Source organism: Erinaceus europaeus, chromosome 5 (assembly GCF_950295315.1).
Source record: "Erinaceus europaeus chromosome 5, mEriEur2.1, whole genome shotgun sequence".
Lineage (NCBI taxonomy): Eukaryota > Metazoa > Chordata > Mammalia > Eulipotyphla > Erinaceidae > Erinaceus > Erinaceus europaeus.
Window position 1 is genome coordinate 62,735,439 of NC_080166.1, and position 14,052 is coordinate 62,749,490.

Here is a 14,052-nt window from a genome sequence, read left to right on the forward strand (position 1 = left end):
TGACATCATGTGTTCAAAAACTAGGACTGGGATGTAAAAATGATATGAGTATAGAAAATAAGTGAATGAATTTGTGATTATACAAGTGAGTTTTTCATTCACAGCATAGAGTATGCTGGATAGCTTTCTTTTATGTGAGTCATTTCTGTAAAAAGCTATAAACTTTTATTTTTCTAGCCAAAAGCTGTCATGGTTCCTTGTAAAATAATAAAGATAATAAAGATATCCATTTTAATTGATTCTTTCCATTGTTTAATAAAATTGCTTTGTTTGATTGCTGAAGAATTTGAATTGAGTTTTCATTATCCACTTCTGAACAATTTACTCTAAGATCCAGACAGTACTGAGCTAATGAGTTTGAATTTATATTAAATCTTAACTGTCTTCATGAAGTAAATGGAAAAACCGTGGCAGTAACTAAGTATTCTTCATTAAAAAGTATGTCTTAGAGATTTTACAATGAGGCTTTTAATAGAGCTATTGCATTTAACTTGGAGTTTTACCAATTTTGCTGTTTCTATGCACAGTATATAAAAATATAATTTCCTTTCTTTTATATATTTAGAAGTGGTCTTTTGCTTACAGAGATATCACAGAATTTTTGTGATCTCTGTCAGCTAAGTAGATAGTTTGCATATTTAATAGATTTGGTTAAGAAATTAATGTAACATTAATTTGGGACATGACTAAATTGAAATATTTTATAATTCCCTTTTAAGAAGTATTCTATTAGTGTGTTTGAATATCTACTTCAATTTATGAAATGACTACATTATTGAAGTGTCACCCTTAAATATACTGTTTCAATTTTAGCAGAAATGTCTAAATAGAAAGTTGTATTTTCCTGTAGTTAAAAGCAAATGCTACATTTATTGTTACCCACATTTAATTTGTTGCTTTGAGATTATTTTGTAAAGTAGTCTTTTGGAGTCCCTATATTCTAACCAAGTTGAGTACTTGATGATTTTGTGTTTAGAGTTTGCTGTGGAATTAAGTTAGAAATTTAACTTTGGATGGTGACTAGTTAGGTTACCACTTAATACAGGGGTAACTTTGCACTCTGTAATTATCATTGTGCTTCAGATCCAATAAGTAATTAATTCTCTGGTATATAACAAAGCCCATTTTATGTTAAGTTGGCTAATCAAACAGCATTAGAATCCACAAGTAGACTAAGTGTTGTAGGAATGTTTTTTTGTTTGTTTGTTTGGTTTTTTTTTATTTTTAAATGGAGGCTTATCTAAGGCATAGGAAACCAAGAATAAAATGCGGTTAAGGGGGATTTACTTACTTGAACTTATTTCCCAAGAAATTAGTTAGTCTCCAAATGTGATGTTCTTTTTACAACCTCATTTCAAAGTAGTCATTACACGATTTGGAATAATATTGTATCCAAATAATTTATATTCATTCCCCACAGGCAGCAGTGATGGTTCTTGGGATAAGGAAACACTGTACTCTTACCCACCCCAGGGATCTCAGGCTTCTGTTACCCACCCCCGCATGTCTGGAGCGCATAGCCTTCCAGTTAGTCATCCTCTCCACCATCTTCAGCAGAGTCACCTTCTGCCAAATGGTACGATGGTATTTTTTAGCACTAAAAATGGTAGTTTCAAAGAAAAGATCTGTCTAACTAATGGATAGTAATAATATAGGATACAATAAAAGATATACTACATTAGATAACTAATTGTGATAAGTTAAAAAAAATCCTATTTAAACAGTATTTAGACTGATCAGAAGAATAACATAGCAAAGATTCGACAATTGATGTTAGACACCAGAAGAGTGGTGATACGATAAACCATACACCAGTTAGCTTTAAACCTAATTTCCCTGATGGGTGAGTGGGTATTATTGTATGCACAGAGGGAAAAAAAATACCTTTCCATTTATCATTATTACTAGGATATTTTTGAAAGCAACTGTTTTCAATGATTTATATTCTCAGTGAATTGAATAGATGATATATACCATGTTTTATAGTTTCATTTGTGCAGAACAGTGATGATATATATGTAATTTTTTATAGGACTGGAACTTCCTTTTATGATGATGCCCCACCCTCTAATTCCTGTCAGCCTACCTCCAGCATCTGTCACTATGGCAATGAGCCAGATGAACCATCTCAGCACCATTGCAAATATGGCGGCTGCAGCACAAGTGCAGAGCCCGCCATCCAGAGTTGAGACATCTGTTATTAAGGTAATTGCTTTCTCACACAATTGTTTTGACATAAGCCAAATAGTGACTTAAGCCAGCATCTTTCAATCAGCCCTTCTTATTTCATGAGTAATTCTAACTCCCAGAAGCTTTGGTGATAGTAAATACATTATGACAAAAATCACTTGCAGTAATTAGAACTAAGGATATATAATATGTAGTCAGTCTAGGCTAATTTTGTGTTCTCTTGTATGTTTTAAGAGAGAAATTCATATAAGAAAGTGAAGGAATATATTACAGATTGCATGTATATATGTATGGCTGTGTGTTTGTGTGTATTCATGAAAAAATCATGACATACTCGTTTTGTAAAAACAGACGGGTTAAATTATGATACTAGATCACACCAAAAATGTTATCTTGGGCATGCATCAAATTCTATTCTTAATCAAATAAACATGTAAAATTGTGCATATGAGAACTAAATAAAATACTACAATTAGAAAAGACAGAAAAATAGAGAGGGAAAGAGGAGATAGGTAGATAGATAGATAGATAGATAGATAGATAGATAGATAGATAGATAGATAGATATAGAGAGAGACCTGTAGCACTGCTTCACCATTTGTGAAGCTTTCCCCCTCCTGGTGGGGACCAAAGGCTTAAATCAGTGTCACTGCACATTTAACATGCATGCTCAACTGGGTACAGTACCACTCAATACATAGTTGAAAATTTTATAAATTCAAAAATGTATGAAAAGCTGAACCTTTTAAATTGTTAGGCAATCATCACATATATACATCTTGTTCTGTATGTATATTATGTGGGGACATAGATGTACTTTTACACATATATGCATATAGTTATGCATGCATATGTATGCTTAATAATAATAATGTATATTTCAATCATAATGCCTTAAATGTATCTTCAGAATGGATAATTCATCCAAATCAACCTTACTGAGGTAATAATGATTTGGAAGGGCCGAGGTGGTGGTGCACCTGGTTGAGCGGTGTCACCCAGTGTAGTGCATAAGGACCTGGGTTCAAGCCCCTGTTCCCCACCTGCAGTGGGAAAACTTCATGAGTGGTGAAGCAATGCTGCACCTCTCTCTCTCTCTCTCTTTCTCTTTCTCTCTCTTACCCTCCCTTTCTATCTCCTGGTTCCCTCTTGTTTTCTCTGTTTCTATTCAAAGTTGATTAATTAAAATATTAAAATGACGATTTATAAAATTTTTACAGGGGTGCAGTTTTATATCTCAGCAAAATAGTTGTCAGCATACCTCACTCACTCAATGCATATTAATCTCCTCCAGTTTAAACATTGGAATCCCAACCCCTTTTCAGTGCTCTCTGCCTCTGCTTTTTGGCCAGATGAAATAGAACATAGGTTATTAATTTTTCATTCTCTATTTATGCTTGCTTTGCTTCTTAAATAGCACCTGTGAATGAGATCATGTGATAATCATGCTTTTTCTTCTAGCTTGTTTTCCATAGCACAAATTCCTCTAGTTCCATCAAAAGAGATTTATGCGCACCTAGATTATTGATGTCTACTTAAGTAAATCATACCTCTTGCTACATTAACTTTAGTGACAAGTATTACGCAATTGTTGCTTTTCCTAGTATCGTACACCTGAATTTAGAAGAACCTATGGATTATGTCTTACATTAAACAGTCTGTTGAAAATCTCAGTCATTGATATTTGGAAAGTAAAATGATATAGCCGTTTTGAAGATCGTTGGACATTTTCTAACAAAGTCAAACACAGTCATTTCATACTATCATATATTTGCCTAGATCTTTACTATTTACCCAAAGGAACTAAAAAAGATGTGTCAAAAAAAAAACTACTTAAATATTTATAGACTTCTTTCTTTCCACTATCGCATTGGGGGCTGGATTTGAACCTGGGTTATGTACATGACCATCCAGACACAGTGTCCAGGTGCTTCACTGTGCCATAATTGTTAGAAACTTCAAAGCAATGAAGATATTCTTGTACTTAAATGGATGAGAAATGATTCATCCACATATTGGGACTTCATTAATTTAATATTTATTTATCTGAACACAGGGTGACTGATAGTGAAAAATTGTTCCACCACAAGAAAAGAAAAATAAAGTTTGTTACTCATAGTCCTGGAGGGAGTACCCATGACACCTTGAAAAGTGCAGACAGAGCTTGCAAGGCAGGAGTCAGGGCACATTCTATTAGGTCCCATGGGTGAAGTATTTTGGGCTTCTTAAAATAGGGCCAGATTGGTCAGTTCAAACCAGAAGATGAAGGTTTTAGTGAATCCCACAGAGTATTTTTAAGGGAGGAATGCTGATCAAGGGAGTTGGAGTCATTATGGACTTCCATTTGCTGGTCACTCTGACTTTTCTCTGTGCATGTACTTGCATGAGGGAGTTAGTGTTAATTAAGGTCTTTGCAGAGTGATTAACCAAATAGAATGCATGCCAAGGCAACATGGAGTAATTTAGTGAAACTCATGGTAACATACAAAGGGATGTTATTCAGAACTAAAAAAAAAAAAACTAAATAAATATCACATACACCCTTCTGTACACAGAAATAAATCTGTACTTCTAAGCCAAAGAAACCAGTTTGAAAAGAGTACACCTGGTAATTACACTTAGACAAAATTGTGAATATACTACAAAGATCAGTAGTTCCTTGGAGGAGAAAAAGAGAATATTTTTAGACCCATCAAAAAAATACAATTATGATGAGTACATGTTACTGCTTTTGAATGGAGAGGCAGGGAGCTAGAAAAAAAGGAAGTATGCACAAAGAATTAAGTGAAAGAGTGCTATATCTTGAAAAGCATGCCAGTATGTCCTACTAATGGTGTTATACTTTCTAGTCTCTTGGAGCACATATTTTCAGACTTTTGGCTACAGATTAAAGAATTTCTGAACATTTTGATACAGTGATGTTATGAATGATGAGAGTAGCTAGATAGGTAACAGTGGACCTAGATAAAAAAGATTAGAAAGTAAAGGCTGAGTTATAATTACCAGACTGAAAATGATGTTTAAGTGGTTAGGTGGAAGTTCTGAAAGGCCCCTCTACACTAGTATGCTTTTGTCTTTTGAGGCAGGTGCCTTTCTGTAACTTATCCTTTTATGGTGGTTGGTATAGGAAGTAAATATGTTTCAAGAAATAAATGAGACAACTTTAGTATTTTTTTTTATGTTTGAAGAGACCCACAAAACCTAAGAAAATCAAGAATATAGATATAGGAGATAGAGATAATGAATAAGTTCTCTACAAAATTCTGATGGGGAAAAATAAAGTAATACATCTACCTGTCTAATTTTGTATATAGTTAACTTTTCAGCTCAAGCAATATCAGATAAACTCACAAGATGTATGTTAATTCAACTTAGTTTAGTGGAAACCTTATATTTCCTAAGGAAAATGATTGACTAATTTGATTCCTATGTTACATTAATATGTATGGGTCAGTGGGTAATTTGAATAGTGCCAGCAAGGTTTTTTTTTTTTTTTTTTTTTTTTTTTCACTGAAATCTGAAGGATGATTAAAAGTGAGATGATGGGAGTTGTGCGGTAGCGCAGTGAGTTAAGCGCACGTGGTGCGAAGTGCAAGGACCATCATAAGGATCCCGGTTCGAGCCCCTGGCTCTCTACCTGCAGGGGAGTTGCTTCACAGGCAGTAAAGCAGGTCTGCAGGTGTCTATCTTTCTCTCCCCCTGTCTGTCTCCCCTCCTCTCTCCATTTCTCTCTGTCCTATCCAACAACAACATCAACAACAACAATAATAACCACAATAAGGCTAAAACAAAAGGGGAAAAAAATAGCCTCTAGGAGCACTGGATTCACGGTGCAGGCACTGCACCCCAGCAATAACCCTGGAGGCAAAAAAAACAAATAAATAAAACAAAAATTAAATTAAATTAAATTAAATTAAAAAAATAAAAGTGATATGGTGAGCCAGAGAGATGGTACTCTAGACTTTCAAGCCTGAGACCACAGTCCAGGTTCAGCCGCTGGCACCACCATACACCAGAGTTGAACAGCGCTATGTGTTTCTATGAATAAAATGTAGCTAACTCCTTTCTTGTAATTGTATTATGAAAGTACACCATCTCCGAGTCTATTGAAAGAAGAATCCTGGAGAGCAGGATCAACAGGTTAAGATCCTTATACTCCTTCCTGTTGCCACTGTTTATGTGGACTGTGCACTGGGAATGGTTTTCCAGTTTTGATTTTTTTATTTACACTCTTATCTTTCTTTTATGTTATTACTTACACCTTTGTTTAAAAGTACATTTCTTGCTCTCTTTTTCATTAAGATAATGTTGGCTTATGAGACTGTTTTAGAGGTCTAATTTTACACCTCTTCAAAATATGTATTAGCATACCTCCACCAACTCAAATGGTCATCTCTCTTCACCAAGGCAGCTCAATTCCCCTCCTCAAGACCCTTGCCAGTTTAGTAACAGTTCTTTTCTCTCTAGTGTGAGCAATAATATTTAAAACATTTATTATTTTGGGAGCCCAGCAGTAGCGCAGCAGGTTAAGCGCACATGGCGCAAAGTGCAAGGACCAGCATGAGGATCCCAGTTTGAGTCCCTGGCTCCCCACCTGCAGGGGAGTTGCTTCACAGGCGGTGAAGCAGGTCTGCAGGTGTCTGTCTTTCTCTCCCTCTCTGTTTTCCCCTCCTCTCTCCATTTCTCTCTGTCCTATCCAACAACAACTACATCAATAACTACAGCAATAATAACTAAAATAAAAAAACAAGGGCAACAAAAGGGAAAATAAATAAATATTAAAAACAGTTTAAACAAATTTATTATCTTTATTTATTTATTGGTTAGAGACAGACAGAAACTGAGAGGAAAAGGAAGATAGGGAGAGAGGGCAGGGTAGATAGCATAATGGTTATGCAAAGAGACTTTAATGCTTGAGGCTCTGAAGTCACAGGTTCAATCCCCTACATCACCATAAACCAGAGCTTAATCAGTGCTCCAGTTAAAAAAAAAGAAAGAAAGGGAGAGAGACTGAAGACAGAGACATGTGTAGCAATAACATTTTTAACTCATGGGAGGGGGAACAGGTAATGGTGCACCTGGTTGTGTGCACGTTTCAATGTGCAACGACCTGGGTGGGTTCAAGCCTCCAGTCCCCACCTGCAGGAGGAAAACTTCTCTAATGGTGAAGCAGTGCTGCAGGTGTCTCTCTCTGTCTCTCTCTCCCTCTCCATCTCCCTATTCCTCTTGATTTCTGGCTGTCTCTATCAAATAAATAAAGATAATAAATTAACAAGCAAACCCTCATCAGGTTGTTATAATGATTGCATTACTATTTATAAAATGATTAGAATTCTTTATACACTGATTTTTTTATCTTATCACTAGTTTTATTTTTTCAGCTACTCATAATATATTTAAAATTAAGTTTTAACATTATATATGCAATTTATAGGAAATTCACTTCAGAGTTTTGTTAGTAAGAACTGTAATACCTCTTTCTGAGATCAAAGGGATCCAGAAACCTAATGGTACTCTCATTTAACTAATTAAGTGCTGAAAACTATTAAAATTGTAATGTATACATTTTCCATTTCCTTATATATTTTTCTGCAAATTGGGTCCTTCCTTATACAATTCCACTAGCAAATCAGACTTTGCTGGCATAATGTTTCAAGATATTAAAATAAAACTATAACTAACACAACCAAGTTCTGAGATATGAGACATGCGCTGTCATATGCTGCATGCTTATTTTTAAGTATGAAACAGTTTATTCAGGACGCCATACGTGACTCTACATGCATGCGTAACTTACTTCTAGGATTTTTTCCCACAAAATCTATATCATGTGTCTTTTAGATTAATTTAGAGAAACAGCTTAGTGTATTCTCTTAATGTTTATTACGTTGTCAATATTACATGTAAAAAGATACAATAGCAAGAAAATATTAAAATTCAACTATCAGTCACTTAGGAGAGTGTCTGACTGGCCATGTGCATGGCATAGGGTTTTTGACCAAACCTGACTACGCTGGGGAACCTTCAAAGCTGTGGTCTTTCCCTCTCTTTTTCTCTCAAAAATTAACCTGAATGGTAAAATACAGACAATGCCAATAAATAAATAAATAAATAAATAAATTACAACTCCCACTAAACATACAATCTATCAGTATTTTTAAACTATACTCATGTTTAAATTTACCAAGTTGTAATTCAAAAAAATAAACTAATTGTTCACCTTTACTTTGATAATTAATTACATTATAGGACAAATAAAAGTTTAAATAGGGGAGTCGGGCGATAGCACAGCGGGTTAAGCGCCGGTGGCATAAAGCACAAGGATCCGGGAAAGAATCCAGTTTGGAGCCCCCAGCTCCCCACCTGCAGGGTAGTCGCTTCAAAGGTGGTGAAGTAGGTCTGCAGGTGTCTGTCTTTCTATCTTCTACCCCCCTCTCTGTCTTCCCCTCCTCTCTCCATTTCTCTCTGTTCTATCCAACAATGACAACATCAATAACAACAATAAAACAACAAAGGCAACAAAAGGGAATAAATAAATAAATATAATTTTTAAAAAAAGTTTAAATAGATTGGATTAAAGCAGATCTTTGCCTTTCACATGCGAATTGTTTCTTAATAGCCAAGTAATTCATGAGAGAGACTGTCTAGGGTTAGGATTAGGGTAGCCAAGTAATTTCTCCATGGGGCTAGTTCTCTCTTTCTCTCTCTTTCTTTCTCTGTCATATTATTGAAGGGTTAATGGTTTACAGTAAAGTTTAATTGATATGGAATATGATTCCTCATCTCTGCAAGGATATCTTTTGGATATTAAAATAATTATAGATTCTGTGCATTACAAACTAATCATCATCTCTGCTCTGATGTCATACTACAGAGTTTTCTGAGGATAGCCAAGTAATTCATGAGAGAGACTTTCTTTTCATTTGAATTTTGTGTCATTCACATCTTAATGTATGACACATTTAGCCTTTCACTAAAATTGCAAGTTCTAAGATATTTATGTGTAGACCATGATCATTGAAGGTGACTAGCATCACAGAATGTAATCAAATAGACACCATGCCTGCTTTTCTTTTTTTTAAATGATGATCATTTTTAAATTTATTTATTCCCCTTTTGTTGCCCTTGTTGTTTATTGTTGTTGTTGTTGTTGTTGTTGTTATTGTTGTTGTTGTTGTTGTTGGATAGGACAGAAATGGAGATAGGAGGGAAAGACAGAGAGGGGGAGAGAAAGATAGACATCTGCAGACCTGCTTCACTGCCTGTGAAGAAACCCCTGCAAGGGGAGCCAGGGGCTCGAACCGGGATTCTTATTCCGGTCCTTGAGCTTTGCGCCATGTGCGCTTAACCCACTGTGCCACTGCCTGGCTCCCAAATTGTATTATTATATTTATTTAATTATTAGATAGAGACAGCTGGAAATTGAGAGGGAAAGGGGAGACAGAGAGACACCTGCAGCTCTGCTTTACCGCTTGTGAAGCTTTTCCCCTTTAGGTGGGGACTGGGGGCTTGAACCTGGGTCCTTGTGCACTGTAACATATGTGCTCAACCAGGTGTACCACCAACCACCTCTGCTCCATGCTTGCTTTTCTGATAAGAGTCATGTCTACAGAAATCTTAGTCTCAAAATCAATTTGAGATATGGATGTGGATCTTAGTATGCATGAAACTCAGATGGTTGAGAAACATCAGCATTAAGTAGGCCCATCAAAGTATTGCATCTGAGAAAGTCATGGTGGTGGTGACTCCCAGGAACATACACAATACCTTACTAGATTAAATACATTTTCAACATTTGTCATGCAGAGAGTAGAGCTTGCCAGTTAATTAACTGTAGGGCTCAGCAACCCACAACTTTTCTCCTTGTCATTCAACTTCCCCTGCCCCACTTTCCCTTAATTGATTGCAGAGAAGGTAGAAGTTCTATCTTTTAACCAAACTGCTGTATTTTCTTTTTTACCTTTAAATAAATTATGTCTTTTTTCATAGCACTCTTTAGGAATCATTGATTTGCATAATTGCTGCCATCACATATTCCAAGAACAAGTGTCAAGGTCATCTTCTGAAGCTATAGCAGGTTGGGAAAGGGTAGAATGGGGCTAGTTGGTCCTGTATCCTATGAATTATAACTTCTGGACAAAATTATCTTTTCAGGTTAAAGTATTGTAGGACTTCATGTTACTATATAGAATTCTGAAAAGTTAGACACTGCCCAAATTTTTATTCAGGTTTGAGGAAAAATATATAATCCCTTATAGATTAAATTCATTATATTGCTCTCTTTATAATTATATCCATTTTCATCTGATCATTTTCATAGAAAATGAAATGAAAATATATAATTACACTTATTGATTCTTCCAGTCTTACAAATAGCACTATTGAGTATTTCTCAGTATTATCATCGAAATGTAAAAAAAAAGATATCTGTAAAGTTCAATTTAGAACTTCAAATTAACGAGTTTTTATAGTGGCTTCGTGGTCTCATCTAAAACAGAATTTAACTTTATTTACTATTTTTACCACAATACTTTTCCATTTTTTCCTATATTTAGCATCCAGTTTTCTACTATTTTATCCTTTGTGTTTATTTTGACAGTAGAAGGAAATTTGATGTCACACTTGGCCATTCTGTCAGATTCTTGACTTCACTAGCAGCATTTACTAGTAAGATATATATATATTCCATGGGAGAAAATATTTTAGTTTTCTTAACTACAATCAGAGATTAGAATACTGGCTGGCATATATAAGATGCCCAGTAAATATTTCTTGAATATATGAATACTTATTCTTTTTAAAATATATTTATTTATTCCCTTTTGTTGTCCTTATTGTTTATTGTTGTTGTTACTGATCTCGTCGTTGTTGGATAGGACAGAGAGAAATGGAGAGTGGAGGGGAAGACAAAGAGGGTGAGAGAAAGACGCTTGCAGACCTGCTTCACTGCCTGTGAAACGACTCCCCTGCAGGTGGGGTCTGGGGGCTCTAACCAGGATCCTTATGCTGGTCCTGGTGCTTTGTGCCACGTGCGCTTAACCTGCTGCGCTACAATAGGCCGGGCTCCCTATGAATACTTATTCTTAAAGAGTGGCTTTTCTTTAAGAAAGCTTGGAAGTTTGCCTTATTTCAAGTGACAGTGAACTTCATCAGTTATGAAAGTTAATAAATATATCAATAAAACTTTAAATACCTTCTTCCTATATAACATATTCATTAATCTCTTAACTGATAAACACATGAAAATGGTTATAATTAGAAATGGTTATAATTAGAGAGCAATATAAATTACAGGTAAGTGAAACAATATTCTTGGTAAATGAATTATTTATTTATACTTTAAAAATAAATACTTTGGGCAGGGGTAGATAGCATAATGGTTATGCAAAAAGACTCATGCCTGAGGCTCCAGAGTGTCAAATTCAATCCCTCGCACCACCATAAACCAGAGCTGAGCAGTGCTCTGGTTAAAAAAAAAAAAAAAAAGTAAATACTTCAAGTTGCAAAAAATACAGTACATTATGGAGAGAAGACAACTGAGGTAATTTAAATTTTTAAAATGCCTGATTTGTTGTAAGTTCAAGACTGTAGCTTTCATAGTTTTCCATTTTAGAATACATTGTTTTGAATTTCACCCTTGATTCTGAATAATACTAGAGACTAATACTTCCTGTTCTAAGGAGACAATAAATGAAGGCTTCCCTTTATTGTTATTCTGTTACCATTAGTTTATTACTATGACCTTTTTTTTCCCCCTCAGTGAAAGAGCATTCCTCTTAAATTTTTATTTATTATTGTGGCTTGTTTTATAAAGATGGAACATTGAAAAGACTGTATTTTATTGATTGGTGGAGTTATAATGCAAGACTATAAAGCAGTGTGTTGAAGTATTAAATTAAATATTCTTCCTCTTTGCCCTGCTTCAGCCCCATCTTGAGGTTAAAGGGTATTACACAAATGAAATGATAAATTCAGTTTACATAGTTTCCCTATAGACATTGAACTGCTTCTTTCTTATTATGTCTGAATAAAACTAATTATCTATTTTGTTTCAGTAATAATTATGAGATTCTCTCTCAAGCAATTCTTTACTGTCTCCATTATTCTCCATCTTATAACATACCATGGAAAGGCAAGCATATAAATATGATAAAAGAATTAAGCTGTTGAAATAAATTAATTTATTGTTCAACAATGTATTCAAATCATACTTGCTCAGTGGATTTTACTTTAATGAAATTCTTCAAAGAACAATACATCATGTTCCGAAGATTGAAATTATACATTTAATGAAATGACTGAATATGTTGTGTCTCAATTTATAGAATACTTAAGCTTTTTATATCATAAATTTGCATGAATTAAATGTTTTCTTTTAACAACTGTATTAAGTATTGTCCTTGTATCCTTTGTTCTTAGACAGAAAATTATAAAAATAAGTTAAAGCTAAATTAAATACTCCAATTTACCTATATTTCTAATCATTCAGTATACTCTGAGGTGTATTTTACATTAAAATTTTAACCCAAGTTAGTTTTAGCTTAGATTATTTAGAGTATTTTAAATGTATAAATGAATAAGTGAAGAATGAATTAATGAAAATAATCAAGGAAATCTCTGATAGCTAGTTATTTTGACAAATAACTTTTAATGCTGTTGTGGATAAGAAAATGATTAAATGGGAGTTGGGCCATAACACAAGGACCCGAATAAGGATCTCAGTTCGTGCCCCGGTCCCCCACCTACAGGGGAGTCGCTTCACAAGCAGTGAAGCAGGTCTGCAGGTGTCTGTCTTTCTCTCCCCCTCTCCGTCTTCCCCTCCTCTCTCCATTTCTCTCTGTCCTATCCAACAACGATGACAACAATAATAACTACAACAATAAAACATTAAGGGCAACAAAAGGGAATAAATAAAAAAAGAAAATGATTAAATGACTGAATTATTGTAACTTTTATTTCTAGAGTTTATATGCATTAAATACATAGGTATTTTTGAGTTATATATTAATATTTCTGGATAAAAATTAGTTTCTCGTGCTGTTAGCACCACTAGGAAATCTATTGTGAGAGGAAACTGACTTGTACAATGACTTTAGAGGGATTGATTTTCTTGAATACTGCACTTTATCTCTTTTCATCCAAACATATCTCATTATAAACATGATCATTTACATAATTATTAAGAGGGATACTAAAGGGTATTGATAAATATACATTGATATGAATGATCTCTTCATAAAATGGGAAAGCTAATTTAGGAAATTCTATTTTTGTAAAAATATGTCATGTCTTTCCCAACTACATACCATGAATTTCTATGGCATTCAAGTGTTAGCAGTTAGCTGTATCAGAAATTAAATTTAAAGTGTAGACAAATTTTACATGTCTGTTAGAAGTGCAAGATGTCGGATTTAGACACTATACTATATATCTGGTTATGTATGCAATTAGTTATAACATAGCTTATTACTATATTTGTACAAAGTATATAAGAGTTCTACTATACAGCTTTATAAATCCTTACTCTTTTAAACATCTTTTTTATTGTTTTTTATTTATTGGATAGAAACAGCCAGAAATTGAAAGGGAAGGGGAGACAGAGAGTGACAGAGAGACATCTGCAGCCCTGCGTCACTGCTTGTGAAACTTTACCCCTGCAGGTGGGGAACGGGGGGGGGGGGGGGGGGGGAGGGGGTGGAACCCGGGTCCTTGCACACTGTATAACATGTCAGCTTAATCAGGTGTGCCACCACCTGGCCCCCGAAATCCTTGCTGTATACTAAATGCATAGATACCTTAAAAGAGATACAAAAGTTATTTTACTATTGTGCTATTTTATATACACAAACTAAGATTACCTTT

At 34.6% G+C, this 14,052-nt stretch overlaps 1 protein-coding gene across 4 annotated transcripts in view; it reads left to right on the forward strand.

The window, feature by feature from the left end:
• The window catches only part of DACH1 (dachshund family transcription factor 1), a 488,759-nt gene that overhangs the window by 331,309 nt on the left and 143,398 nt on the right, over positions 1-14,052 (forward strand). For 2 of the 4 annotated variants that reach the window (XM_060191413.1, XM_060191414.1), the window contains exons 4-5: positions 1,421-1,576; positions 2,033-2,205. In XM_060191413.1, the coding sequence (XP_060047396.1) occupies positions 1,421-1,576; positions 2,033-2,205 (329 nt within the window). The remainder of the gene's footprint in view (positions 1-1,420; positions 1,577-2,032; positions 2,206-14,052) is intronic. The other 2 variants (XM_060191415.1, XM_060191416.1) reach the window with 1 other exon arrangement.